The 15,977-nt window shown below is 32.7% G+C and overlaps 1 protein-coding gene across 1 annotated transcript; it reads right to left on the bottom strand.

Moving 5' to 3' along the window:
- Nucleotides 1-397: 397 nt before the first annotated feature.
- Nucleotides 398-1,572, bottom strand: LOC139522577 (trophoblast glycoprotein-like). Its single transcript, XM_071316043.1, has 2 exons — nt 1,311-1,572; nt 398-807 (listed from the first exon to the last, which is right to left on the bottom strand). Exons 1-2 carry the CDS (start codon nt 1,570-1,572, stop codon nt 398-400), a joined length of 672 nt encoding a protein of 223 aa, XP_071172144.1.
- Nucleotides 1,573-15,977: the final 14,405 nt, after the last annotated feature.

The raw sequence follows: 15,977 nt of genomic DNA, 5'->3' as shown, positions 1-15,977 counted from the left end.
TGCAGGCTTTCAATAATTATATAACTTCAAATAGAGAAATTGCCCAGTCCAACTGTTTATTTTGCAAAACCGATATGCATATGGTGGCGTCACTCGTATGCCATGGCTCGACCAAAATGAGTCGGAATTGAGTGCATACTTCATATACAGAAGCAGCCATTACAATTTAAATATATAATATGTTACTGTTATCTGTATATAATATTGTTACATTGAATTTTTTAAGAATAAAAGTTTTCATTTTGTATTTTAACTTATTACATAAATACGGGACATGTTATTTTACTATTCCAAGCATCATTGAAATGCATTAACGTAACAATAACACTACATTACTGTAGACACAAATTTATTGTTACGTTCGTAATAAATCAGTGTTCCTAATCAAACAAGCATTTCAGCAATAAGGATACACTGAAGCCATTGTTACTTTGCCACGTTTTTTATTTAGTCTAGAAAATAAATTTACCTTGATCTTGTTTCTGAAATAGATAAATGTCAACAAAGTTATGATGACCAATGTTATTGTTATGATGATCAAAACAACTACTGGAATATTCACGACTGTATCCTTGTTACAATTTAATTCTGTAGGAGACAGACTTATAAGCTTACGTCCACGGACGTTTGAGGGATTTGCACACTCTAGCGACCCTAGGTAATCATAAGCTTTTGGCATAGTCTTTGAAGATAGATATTCCATTACCTCAATTATTCCACAGTCACATAATAACGGATTTTCAGTGATATCGACTTTAACAAATTCGTGAGTCGAGAACGAGTCAATTATACCTTTTGTTAATGAAAAGTAAAATCACAAAATACTGAACTTAGAGGAAGATCAATTGGGAAAGTCCATAATCACATGGCAAAATCAAATAACAAAACGCATCAAAAACGAATGGACAAGAACTGTCATATTCCTGACTTGGTACAGGCATTTTCAAATGTAGAAAATGGTGGATTAAACCTGGTTCTATAGCGCTAACCCTCTCACTTTTGTAATGACAGTCTCATCAATTTCCGATATTTTTACATTGATGCGTTAAATAAACAGACACAATAAATATAATAGTCAAAATATGGGTACATCAGTCATCATCGTTTAACAATTTTAAAAGGAACAATTTAACAGAACACAAAAACATCTACTATCTACGAACACATTTATTGAGTGTCTGACGTCAGAAAATTTTATACGTCACATAAATTTGTCGTTCAATGTGCGTACAAACAATTTTAAAATTTTCATAGGAATGTTAGCATACAGGGTTAAAAAATCAAAAGTATGTAAGAATAAATTTAAGAAGTTATCTCATTACGCCTAATATCTATTATTCCGACTGGTGTTGTCTTTTTAACGGTCATTCCGTAATCTCGTATCATTGGAATAACTTTGATGTGATTATTGGAAAAGTCTATATATTCCATCACTGGAAATCGTAGTCGCCAGCCTTGTAGTTTATAAATAGTATCAGACATACCGTTTCCAGAAAAGTTTAAGATTTTGAGATTTTGTGCAATGTCTGTATGAACTATTTTACTAATAGTAGATCTAGTAATATCTTTCATTCCGCTTATTTAAAAACCTCAAGGTTGTTATACAAACAGGTTCTCTTCTGAATGTTGAAGTAATGATTTGACTGCGCGAATGCAGTGGTGAAGTCATACAACTGATAGTTTTGGAAATCTTCAAATTTCACCTTTGTTCCCCTCCGAATAATGAAAAATGCATTCTCCGGTCCACATTCTGCAGCTCTTGTTATAGTAGAGTTAGCTTTTGAAATTTAGTCATAAAATTCCTCACTCCTTAGAATAATGGTGACGTTGTCCATTTGAAGATGTTTTATTGTGTCGGGAATGCTGTTTATCAACTGATTCTTGTAATCAGTTCTGTAATCCTTGATTCGGCAGTCTTTTATATAAATACTGTGTAGCTTGTCTGCTCTGAACGGCCAGGGAAAGTGTATGATACCCTCTTCACAAGTGACGGATAATCAAATCTGATATTTGATGATACTTTATCGGTAAAATTTCTAAATTCGGAAAACTTTATACTGGAATTACCTTTAATGATACATACAACGTTAAAGTCAGTATGAGCAGTTTGTGATATATTACATAGCCTACTCCAGTTCTCCAGTTTTTCAAACTCATTCATAACATCGGAAAAATGGTTGAATGTGTCTACCGATTTATTTATTTGCGTTTGTTTTGGCACCAAATCATTATTCCTTTCAGTTGTAACGATAAATGCAAGTCCAATTCCAAGCAAGGAGTACAAATAAAGAAACATTAGATACGTTTTCATTCTGAACAGTTTTCCAGGAATGCTATTACTATATATATGGGATACCGGATGTTATCTAAATCCTTATGAGCTAAAATAGCAGAACGACCGTTATATTTTCTACGAATAGAAATCTTTAGTTTGTTTGTTTCCTGCATAACAAATACATTAAGTATAAAATTAAGTTAAACTAAGTGATGATCATGGCGTTAACTAACTTCATTATAAATGAATAGTAAAATGTAATTAAAAAGGCATAACATAATGTATCATCATAATACTTGTATTTATCCTTTATTTGATATTGTGTGTACTATAATGTTTGCTATTATTCTTATTTTATATTCTATAGTGTACATACCTGTAGATTAAACATTTATGTAGTTAAAAAAATCATGTATTTGCTTGCTTTATTTAAAAAAAAAATGATTCATGTGATTAACTATATGTTTCATTTTTTCTATCTTTCATTATCAGTGAATTATTGAAGGTGTCCAAGGTGTTACAAAATAAATGTTCACCCATTAACAACAACTTTCTTATTCAATTACTTTGGATTATTACGAAGTTCACCACTGGTTAATTTTCTCCTTATACCCAGATAATTAACTACTTCTCATCTATTCACACCGTCATTTCAACCCCGTTTCGTAGCACCCTTCCATGAGAGGGATTGACTACCCACTATACCAGGTGTTGTCGATAGGCCCTGGAGAAAAATGACAGGGTTACATTCTGTTAACTCAATTAAAGCTGCGTTTTACATGGAAACTGTTAATGTTGGAAGTTATAAGAAATATCAGCATAGTCTGACCATATGGAGTTCTCTAATTTTTGCGCTTTTTTCACATTTCGTGATCGGTGTGAGAAAAATATTGCTTTTCGCTTGTGAAAAATCTGTTCTCTGCTAAAGATTGGTCGAAATATTTTTTTTTTCTTCTGAGATTTCCTATTGTGACGTCATGAAAAAAGGCCACCATGTCTGATGATGTCACATAAAAAGTACACAACTTTCTTCATATCTTTGAAAAGGAAGGATAAAAATCATTGTAGAAACAGATTCCAACACTATAACTCGTGTGTTACGATATATCTCCGCTCTTGACAGTTAAATTTTACTTATTTAAAAAGCTCGCAATCCTCGTGTTGCAGTTTTTGAATCTATATATTTTAGCATCTATGTATCGAAATAAAGTTCAAGGAACAAAATTGCTCAGCGCTTAATTATGTAAATAAGTATGGCGTTCATTATCACTGGACTAGTATATATTTGTTTAGGGGCCAGCTGAAGGACGCCTCCGGGTGCGGGAATTTCTCGCTACATTGAAGACCTGTTGGTGACCCTCTGCTGTTGTTTTTTATTTGATCGGGTTGTTGTCTCTTTGACACATTCCCCATTTCCATTCTCAATTTTACTTAATAACAATTTTGATTAAAATTTATAATAAAACCTTATAAGAGACAACTTTAACTTTTTTATTTGCTCCTAAAAAGTGCAGTAAGTTATTTTCTAAAACTTTACAATACTGTTTTTATATGAAAGAGTGCAGCAATAGACCTTGACAAATAAACTATTGTCTAACATAATTTTCATAATTTACAGCGCATGAAAGGTTGTCCCGGATTTTGATACAGAAGATTCCAAGAATTATAACATAATAGGAATAATTAATCATGTTGCTTGTTTATTTGAATTTTAACATTGTAGGAGTGATATGTTTACCTAAGAGTTTATTTAATTATTTCTTTAATTTCAACATCCTTGAAATAGTAAGCTTAGTTGCTTATGATATTTTTCAAGCTCTTACATTTAATATATTTTTTAACACACATTTATTTTTTATTTGTGATCCTTCTTTATCAATAAAACTAAATAAATAAATAAACTGTTAATGGTGATTGACCTGTTTTAAAGTGTATGGAACTAATAACATTATAAAAGCACAGATAACATTCGCATTCCGACCTTGTAATGCAGTGATTTTCGAAGCCAAAATATTCGGAACATGAAGCCAAAATCAACGTTGTAAAGTTCTAACCAAAATATACTGGTAACGAGCAAAATCGCTTCTAGTAACATAAATAGATTACATGCACAGTCATAAAATTTAATTTAGATTTTGGTTTAAAGTTTGACTTTTTTAACTAGTCCCCTCAATTGGCCGTTGTTAGTCTTGTATTCTTTTAACTTTTATTTTCTTGTGTATAATTTGGAGTTTAGAATGACGTCCATTATCACTGAACTAGTATACATATCTGTGTAGGGGCCAGCTTAAAGACGCCTCCGGTTGCGGGAATTTCTCGCCTCATTGAAGACCTATTGGTGACCTTCTGTTGTTGTCTGTTCTGTGGTCTGGTTGTTGTCTCTTTGACACATTCCCTATTTCCAATCTCAATTCTATTGATATTCATTTACTTAATTTTTTGTCAACAACGGAAGACGTGCAGCATGTAAAACAACGGGTTTCCTCTAAGATGTAATCACGAAGTCATGCACGAGAAACAACACCCTATTTCTTTAAACAAAACTGGTTTGCTGAACTTTTCCGATAAAAAACGACATTAATATTGTATATGAATGAATATTTATAGTCATACTTTCAAATATTTGTTTATCGGTTAACAATATCACTATTAAAAGTAGGATATCACAACAATAAAATGCCAAGGGAATTTCAAAACGGAAAGTCCTTTACATAATTGCAAAATCAAAAGGACATCAAACAAATAGAAAGCAACTGTGATATCCTGACTTAATTGGTGCAGGTATTTCCTTATTTAGAAAGAGGGGAATCAACCCTGGATTTATACGTAGCTAAACTTTTCACTTGTATGACAGTTGCATAAAATGAATTATAATGAGAACAACTTATGAGCAAAATAAACAGACAAAAAAGGTAAATGCATGGCATTAGCAATATTTCTAAATCTTTCGAAGAATGTAGACTAGAATCAAAAGACTAAGAATTATTGGATCCCAATCATAATGTATTCATCAGATGTGTTTCCTATAATTTGTCATGACAAATACAACGACGGGAATGGGGAGAATAGTTACTAGTATTTAAAGATGACGAATCAAACGTTAAATCGATAGACAATAATTGCATCGCTTTGGCTGGTGTGTAATATTAAACCAAGAGTTCCAAATGGTGAAGTTGAAATCATCTCTTCGTAAATTTTACGGACGCCATCAGGAGTTGGTTGACCGTTATGGAATAACCGATTCACAGATGACATCGGATATGTTCCTTATGTAGTTTCTACAATACTCTTCCCTCTTCACGAATGTGACCTACCGAATGAGACTATTTACCGGATTTGTTATAACGCGACGAGTACCATATGTGGAGCAGGAACTGCTTACTCTTCTGGAGCACCTGAGATCACCCCACGTTTTGGTGGGGTTCGTGATCCTTTGCTTTTAGTTTTCTATGTTGTGTCTTCTGTACTATGATTTGTCTGTTTGTCTTTTTATTTTTAGCCATGGCATTGTCATTTTATTTATAATCTATGAGTTTGACTGTCCCTCTGGTATCTTGCGTTCATTTTCTACATTTGAAAACGACTTTACCAAGTCAGGAATATGACAGTTGTTGTCCATTCAGTTGATGTGTTTTATCATTTGATTTTGCCATTTGATTCGGGTCTTTCCATTTTAAATTTTCCTCGGAGTTCAGTATTTTTGTAATTTTACTTTTTTCGTACTATTTTTAAACAAATAAATCATGCTTATAAAAGGTATTTGCCAAAAATATCGGTTGAGATGTCAACAAATGTCCAGAGTTGTTAGACTTAAATTTTGACTTTTTATAATAGATAACCGAACCATTTGGATAAAAGCTACTTTGGGTTGTCCGGTAAAGTTTGATATTCAAAAAAGGGAACGAATGAGGATGGGTTTGAACTTTCGTGTGTCAATGTTTGTTACAAGAACAATCAATCTGCATTCGAGCAGAGTTAAATGCTGAATGGAAATGAAACTGCTTCCTAAAAAAACCTTTCATGATGAAACTAGTCATTATGCCTTACGATGTGATGAAGAACATATCAAACTCACCAGCGACTGACAAATTCTATTGATGTAAAGTTTCATCTCAAATCACTGATCAACATCTGAACAATTAGATGTTGCAAGGACCAAGAGATTTACGTATAGCCGAGGTTCTTGTATATAACTTCCTAGTGTAAAGCATGAATTACTCTTTGATGAAAACAAGAGCTAATTAGTGTAGACGAGTTATAAAAGGGTCTTGACGATTGTCAAATAATATCATTACCAAAGAAATATTTATAATTAATCACTTTGCTAACAAAAATAAGACTATACATTTGTAACAGGTAATCCAACAAAGAATTCATGACATAAAACTAACTTTGTTTTACACTAATCCAAAAAGCAATTTACACTTGTTTTAGCGTCGGTTGTGTATCTTTTTAATTTGGGTTATAACTGCTCTTTTGACATCAAGCAAAGACTTTATGTGAAATTATTACCGCATACACATTCTCCAAAATATACATCTTGTGTAAGCAATTTGTAAAAAACAACACGGTTTGATAGATTACCTTAGCTGTATTTGGAACAACTTTTTGGAATTTTGGGTCCTCAATGCTCTTCAATTTTGTACTTGTTTGGTTTTATAACTGTTTTGATCTGCGCGTCATTGGTTAGTCTAATGTAGACAAAACGCTCGTCTGGCGTAATGAATTATAAGCCTGATTCCTTTGATTACTATTTCAGTGTTTCAATTTGAGTTTTTTAAAGAAGAAAATAATTAGAATACACCGAAAAGCTGGTGATTTACAATTTAGAAAATAAATCTGTTATGTGAATATTAATCAGGGGTTTACTTATGATTGTTTTTGCCTTTATATCAGCTGCGGTGTAAAATCTACATTTTCGTTGTCATAAAATGGACTTAAATCAGAAGATTCATGATTGACGCAATTTTGTAATAGCAACTGTTTATACGAATCACTTTACTTGTCGTGTATGGCATCTTTTTTGCTCTCCCTTTTGGATAAATCGTCTTTTTATCATTCTACTGAAAATATCTCAGTAAATTCCCATTTTTTCTTATTTTTTCTTTTTTTATATGTTTCAGGTTTGCCCTTTTAAACCCTATTTAAGGAGCACCTGAGATCCCCCCCCCCCTTAATTTTAGGTGGGGTTCGTGTTGCTTAATTTTTAGTTTTCTATGTTGTGTCATGTGTACTATTGTTTGTTTGTTTGTCTTTTTCATTTTTAGCCATGGCGCTGTCAGTTTATTTTTGATTTATGAGTTTGACTGTTCCTCTGGTATCTTTCGTCCCTCTTTTGCAACAATGTGACCATTCTATGTCTTTTTTGCGCACACATTTCTTATCCATCGATATACAGTATAGAATGGTGCTTTTCTGGTACATTACAGTTTAAAAAAAATGAATTCAGGCTACTATACTATTATCAATGGTTTAATGTAGATAAAATGAAAATGAATATATATGCTGTTGAAACAGAGTGTATTGACTAGAATCTTGATTTTTTTATGAACTGTTCTAATGTGAACGTATTATTGTCTATTAAATCGAAATTATGATACAGAAAAAAAACCATATGTACGATGACAATGAAATCGATTCATTTCTAGCTTTATTTTGTTGACACATGTCGGCAAATACCAACATCAGTTGCCTTCACAATTAATCATCTACTCGTATTTTTATGTTTTATTTTTTCCCATTTCGGATCAGAGAAGAGATCATATTAAATGACAACATAAAATTACATAAAATATTTCCAACAAAAGTTTGGGACATAATATAAATATTGAAGGAATCACAAACATTTTTTTCTCTGAGCATGGCAGGTATTGAATGCTGGCATAACTTCACACAAAGTGGAACTACAGAGTCGAACTGTTTATTTTGAAAAACCGACATGAACATGGGGCGTTTCTCTTTTTTGATTGCACTTAACCATTTATACTAGATGTGCAGAAAGTGTAACTATAAAATCTGTATGCAATATTGTATCATTGATTTTTTTTTGTTTTTTAAGAATAAAGGTTTTGAAGTTGTATTTTAATTTTTTTCATACATATGGTACATACTATATAACTATTCCCAGCATACATTGTATGGCATTAACGTGAATGGTTGAATTATATAGTTTACATCCCAGCTCCTTTGTTCTTACAGGGGTGATCTGACCCGGATCACCCCTTTCAGATCACTCAGTTTGAGTTTCTTTGTTATGCAGCTTTCCTTTGTTCTATAACATTTCGGCGGGGATGTCAAATCCACTATAAAACTTAAGTTATTATACGGAGAAGACTATCTATCAAAATTCACGTAGAAAAAATCCAGTGTATATGCTGGGATTCGAACTCAAGACCTTTAGCATATCAAGCCACGACACACAACACTACACCAGGACGACAGGATACGAACTAACAGTTATTTAACATACTAAAAGGAAGCAAGATCTTTTTATAAGTGGGGCGAGTTGACAGACCTTTATTCATTGGGGTTTAAACCTTTTTCGTTAATAAGTGAGTTGTCAGACTGATTGTTCAATTTGATTTTACACTTTTTCGAAAGTGGGGCGAGTCGGTTAACAAGAGTGGGGCGATTTTTTGTAAAGTGGCGATATAATATGAGCCGATTGGCAAGTGGGTCGAGTTGACGTTGTTTGATATCTACTCATCGTGTTCGAGATTCATAAAGGGTATACATCATATAGTAATATATAAAGTATATTTTAATGGATGTGTGGGGTTCTAAACTAGATTTTATGAATTGTAAATGTTTTTTTCGTCTTATCTGAACTTGAACAGCTGGGATGTAAAATAGTTATCCCACTCGGACTTGGGGTGTCAGTGTTTGATCACTCTCTGGCCTCCGGCCATCGGGGTGATCTTACACTGACACACCGTGTCCTTGTGGGATAACTATTAAAGATCGGAATTTAATGTACTGTACAACATTTGAAAAATTCGCAGTTTGTTTGCAGGACCAGTAGATTTGGAGCCGGACCAATAGAGTTTTTAGTCTACTGGTCCGGCTGGCCAGTACACAAAAAATCTTAAATTCAACCCCTGCTTTGGGTTGTCCGGTAAAGTTTGATATTCAAAACAGGGAATGTGTTGAGTTAGAAATATGCATCATGTGTCAATGTTTATCCCGAGAGCAATCAATCTGCATTCGAGCAGAGTTTAAAGCTGAATAAAAATGAAACTGCTTCCTAAAAAAACTTTCATGATGAAGCTAGTCATTATGCCTTACGATTAGATGAAAAACATTTCAAACTCACCAGAGACTGACAAATTCTATTGCTTTAAAGTTTCATCTCAAATCACTGATCAACATCTGAACAATTAGATGTTGCTGTTTTTGGTGAATACGATATCAAACTTTGTACTATTCTGTCCAAAAAAAGACCAACGATTTTTAGCAAATTTTAGCAAAACTGTAAATTTATTACAGAGTCGAACTGTTTATTTTGAAAAAAACGACATGAACATGGGGCGTTTCTCTTTTTTTTTTATTGTACTTAACCATTTATACTAGTTGTGCAGACAGTGTCATTGTAAATTAACTATAAAATCTGTGTGCAATATCGTATCATTGATTTTGTTTTTGTTTTATAAGAATAAAGGTTTTGAAATTGTATTTTAATTTTTTCATACATATGGGACATACTATATAACTATTCCCAGCATACATTGTGTGGCATTAACGTGATCAGAACTTGTTATTACCGTAAACAGAAAGTTATTGTAACGGTTGTAGTAAATGGGTTCCTATTCCAATCTACATTGTCTCCAACATAACAATTGTTCCGTTTATTCGTTTTTGAGTGTAACGTTTTTATTTAGTCTAGAAAATGAATTTACCTTGATTATATTTCTGACATAAATTAACAGATAAAAAGATGGTTTCCTTGTTAAAGTTGAATTCTGTAGGAGACAGACTTTTCAGCTTACGCCCACGGACGTTGGAGGGATTTGCACACTTAAGCGACCCGAGGTAATCAGTGTTGAAGTTGAACAAACCATTGTTTTGCATATCTTTAAATGTAGCCTTTGTCCATCTCCGAATTATAGCAAAAGCATTCTCTGGTCCACATTCTGCAGCTCTTGTTATAGGGGAGTTAGCTTTTGACAGTGAATCGTATACATCTTCCATTCGTAAGATAGTTGTTACGTTATCCATTTGTAGATATGTTATTGTGTCTGGAATGCGGTCTATCATTTGAATCTTGAATTCAGTGTTGTAATCCATAATTCTGCAGTCTTTGATATAAATTATATGTAGTTGTCTGCTCTGAACGGCTAAGGAAAGTGTATGATACCGTAATCACAAGTGACGGATAAGTCAAATCTGATATTTGATGAGACTAGATAGGTAAAATTTCTAAATTCTGATAACTTTATACTTGAATTACGTTTAATGATACATACAATCTTAAAGTCATTATGTCCAGTTTGTGATATATTACATAAGTTACTCCAGTTCTAAAGCCTTGTAAACTCGTTCATAACATCTAAGTTATTCATTAGCGGTTGGTTTGTCAGCAAATCATTATTCCTTTCAGTTGCAACAGCAAATAATTTTAGTCCAAGTCCAAGTCCAAACAAGGGATAAATATAAAAAAAAATGTTCGACACGTTTTCATTCTGAGCCCTTGCTCCATGAATGTTATTACTATATATATTGGATACCGGATGTTACCTAAATCCTTATGAGTTAAAATGAAGAAGACTATTATCTTTTTCAACGAATAGACTGCTTTACTTTGATTGTTTTCTACATAATATAACAAAAAATAAATGGTTATGGTGTAAACAAACTTGAAATAATGATAATTGAAAAGTTTACGGAACTGTGTACTGTCATTTAATAAAAAAAAAAAAAAACCAAAAAACATATTACACAGACAGTTGTAAATGTTTTGTGCCAAAGTTTTATCAGATTTATTACGATAAATAGGTTACATAATAGCCAGTCTGCATTAAACCTTCAAATTAACTAGATTTTTAACGGGCATCTCCCTTTTTAGTGAATGCAGGTAAATATTTGTAATAAATAATTCATAAATATCCCCTAGTTGACATTCTTGGTAAAACTGAATATGATTGTATTAATCCGTGTTTCGTTCCCGTTCTAGACAAGAAGACAACTCTTCAGTGCAAACATAAACTATCAAGATGGGGTTGTTTTCTGTAAAATTACGGTTCATTAAATATCAAAATCAGAACTTTTTATTGTTTTCCATCCATGTGAAACCATAGATTGAGGACAAATTTTCAAATTTCTTGTGTTAAATACTTTTTAACTTTTTATTTGATTTGGTCTATCAACTGTTTTGCAAACCACATATACGTCTTGTGTAGACAAAACGCGCACCCGGAGTACTCAACAGTTACAAAAATTCGTTCGTCCTATAGACGCTTTTCTCTAATTCACATTATTAAGAACGCTTAAATCTGAATATTGAAAGCCTGCATAAATATATGAAAATGAAGAGCAATATGACAAAAAAATACAAAAAAAATACGTTCATAACTGCGTGTATCTATTGGGGTCAAATTTCTAAAGGAGTATATTCTATTGATAGTTTTTCATATGTGACGTCATGCTGTTTCTAAATTTCATAAATTCAAATGTGGCATAACGTTTGTACCTTTTCGCCATCGTATGTGACGTCACATTTTTGTAATTACGTTGACGCCTGGACTGATTCGGGTGTGTCTATTCTGTGTTAAACTTTAATAGCATTATGTATTCGGGTTTAGTTTTCTGTAATTAGTTAATACTTCAGTTTCATTATGTATATCTCTTTCATATTCATTTGTTAAAATTTACTGTTTGCAATAGCATGAATTGTTCTATATAATAAGAATGTTCTTATCCCGGGCATAAAAACAATGCCGCATTTGGCAAAACCTTTTCAACTTTTGATCTTCAGTGCTGTACAACTTTGTACCTTTTTCACTTTCGATCTTTTATATCTGGGCGTTATGTATTCGGGTTTAGTTTTCTGTAATTAGTTAATACTTCAGTTTCTTTATGTATATCTCTTTCATATTCATTTGATAAAATTTACTGTTTGCAATAGCATGAATTGTTCTATATAATAAAAATGTTCTTATCCCGGGCATAAAAACAATGCCGTATTTGGCGAAACCTTTTCAACTTTTTATCTCCAGTGCTGTAAAACTTTGTACTTTTTTCACTTTCGATCTTTTATATCTGGGCGTCACTTGTAAGTTCTGTGTGGACAAGGCGCGTTTTTGGCGTATTGAATTTTAAACCTGATGCTTTTTGTTATCTATTAATCATGTTTTTCTTTGTCTAATATGTTCTCCTATTTATTTGTATTGTAGTCCTGTAATATTATGTTGTCATTTCAATGTTATATTTAACTTTGCCATTAACGTGCGAGGTTTGGCATACCACAAAACCAGGTTCAACCCACCACTTTTATTCCCCTTTAAAAGTGTCCTGAACCAGGAAGATGGCCATTGTTATATTATTGTTCGTTTCTGTGTGTGTTGCATTTTAACGTTGAGTCGTTTGTGTTTTCTCTTATTTTTGAGATATTGAGATCAGACGTGGCACGGTACTTGTCTATCCCAAATTCATGTATTTGGTTTTCTTGTTATATTTGTTATTCTCGTGGTGTTTTGTCTGATGCTTGGTCCGTTTCTGTGTGTGCTACGTTTCGGTGTTATGTCGTTGTTCTCCTCTTATATTTAATGCGTTTCCCTCGGTTTTAGTTTGTTACTCCGATTTTGTTTTTTGTCCCTGGATTTATGAGTTTTAAACAGCGGTATACTACTGTTGCCTTTATATGATACCCGGTTTTTTATTTGTTTTTGTCATTTTTATATCATTCACTAACTCGAGTTTGTTTCGATCAAATTACTACAAACGTAAAACTATTGTAAAGATTCAAAACAAATTCTGGTTTGTCACCCCAGAGTTTTGGGAATTTTTACAGTCCTGTTTGACGCAACACTAGTGGTATTTATGACAATTATCTAATTCCACGAAAGAGGAAAACAACAGACCTTGACAGATGAACTTTTGTACAATATGATTAATAGTGCGCGAGTTATCCCGGATACAGATAGTAAGACAAATTTTAACATGATAGGCTAAATTAACCTGGTTGTTTGTTGCTTTGAGTTTTAAAAGGGAACTAGCTACGAAATATATATAAAAAAATATATGATTTTTTTTTCAATCATTTATGGAAGTGAAATAGTGAAATAAGAACTGTCTTTAGCAGCCAGTATACTTCAATTTTATCAAAATTAACTAAGAAACATCGATTATTTACCTGTGAAAAGTAAAATCACAAAAATACTGCACTCCGAGGAAAATTCAAATCGGAATGTTCCTAATCAAATGGCAAAATCTAATGATAAAACACAAAAAAACGAATGGACAACAACTTTTTGACCTCATTGAATCCATATTCATGTGACCTCTAATTTAACGCATTAAATAGAAATGGATTATGCATGGATTATGGATTGCTGCTCACAAGGCAACTATTTAACCAAGAGTTCCATGTGGTGAAGTTAAAATAATTCCTTCGTAAAATTTACGAACGTCTTCACGAGTTGGTTGACCGCTTTAGAATAACCGTTTCACACATGACATGGCATGATATCGGATATGTTTCTTATGTCGTAACAACAATACCCTTCCCTTTGCCACCAATGCGACCTACCGAATTAGACTATTTATTGGATTTGTAATAACATAAGCAACACGACGGATGTTACATATGGAGCAGGATCTGCTTACCCTTCAAGAGCACCTGAGATCACCCCCAGTTATTGGTGAGGTTCGTGTTGCTTAGTCTTTAGTTTTCTATGTTGTGTCTTCTGTACTATTATTTGTCTGTTTGTCTTTTTATGTTTTGCCATGGCGTTTTCAGTTTATTTTCGATCTATGAGTTTGACTGTCCCTCTGGTATCTTTCGTAACTCTTTTATGCGTGTTCATTTATTAAAAGGAAACGAATGTAAACTGTGAAAGTAAAACAAAGGTAAATCGTGTATTTGCTTAATTCGATCCCCCAAAATTTATTCTTATACAGATAAAAACGGTTATTAATATGTAATAAACTTTGAAATTAAACAGACCTAGAAACATCCAATTGCACAAGTGTTTTAAGGAATCATAATATATTTCCAGCAACCAAAAGATTTCATTTTCAGTGTTCCGTTTTCTCAGAAAACAGAAAACTTATTCTACGTATAATCAAACCAGGTGTATCCGTATTTCCGCCAATCGCTGAAATATTTCCTCAGTCTAAGGGCAAGATGAACAGACAACAGATGAACAAATTGTGGATTATTGTTGTGTCAATAAGTTGTTGTAAAATCTATCCCAGCACCCCAACTCTATAGATCACTAGATGTTTAGAACATCTACTAGTATTTAGACCAATAAACTAATTGACCGTGCCATGTCCATAGCCAGAAGCCCAAGCCATTGTATGGTGACACTTATTTTAAAAATTCTATATTTTTTTTACTGAGATCTCGTGATTTGTTTGACTAATACTTTTTTTTATACTTTTCTCTCTGTTTTTCAGTTTTTCATGTCTATCAATTTAACTAACACAGTATAAAGTATGTTTTTATAGTTTGAAACTTTTTTAAAATTGCCCAGAGTACTGTGTCCTTCAAGTTTTTATGCTAACGGAAAGCGAAAAGAGGTCATTTTATCAAATAAAAGTTTTTCCTTTTAGTCATCTTTAAATTTATCCAAGGATTTTAAAATACATTTTTCTAGTGTGTATTCTTTCCTTCAAACACCTTGGAGAATACTAAGGAAATCCTTTTTTAATACAGATATTGGTTTAACCATTAATGTGTCATTTCTTTGTTGTACAGTCACTTCCTGCATTACAGTTTTAATTTCATTTTTTAATATCCCTATTAATAAGGCGTTCAGAACATAACGCATATTGTGTTTGCACATCTACTAGATCGAGCGTATATCTTTTAAAGCAAAGCTTTTCCCCTAGACTTTTTGAAATTACTTTGCCCCCTATCTGCATCTCTTTCTTTTCTGAATTTTATTATTTAAAGACGCCGTTGTATAGGTCAATGATCACATCGTAGTAGAATAAACAGATAAAACCGTAGGAAAACGTGCAAAACCGTACTTTAAACGTAGTGAATCGAATTAGAAACGTAGTACAACGTAGTACAACGTAGTTCAACATAGTGAATCGAATTAGAAACGTAGTACAACGTAGTTTATACGTAATAAAACGTATGTATTAAAACTTAGTATATCGTGCCCCGTGTATTTATCGAAAAACGTAACAAAACGTAACAATACGTAGACGAACGGATCAAAACGTAACCTAGCCTAGTAGAGATTTCCAATAAAATGACTTTACTCGACATAACCGACCTAACTCAACGTATTTCGTTCTACTGCATTGAAGCATGACGGAGGGGAGCATACACTGCATGCATGTTTTGCTCTTTTTACACGCATTGTTGCTAGTAAATTCCAACACACCCGAATGTAAAAGGTGTACTCGACTTTTAAAACAAAATAATATTTTTCTATAATTTAATTGAAGATAATTTGATGTGGGCAGAAATTCATATCAATGATATATTTTTCAAAAGTTCTTTCTCGTCTTAACCTATACCAAATTATGG

This window comes from Mytilus edulis, chromosome 5 (assembly GCF_963676685.1).
Source record: "Mytilus edulis chromosome 5, xbMytEdul2.2, whole genome shotgun sequence".
Classification (NCBI taxonomy): Eukaryota; Metazoa; Mollusca; class Bivalvia; order Mytilida; family Mytilidae; genus Mytilus; species Mytilus edulis.
Note: the sequence above shows the minus strand (reverse complement) of the source record. Positions and strands in the feature narration are given on the sequence as shown.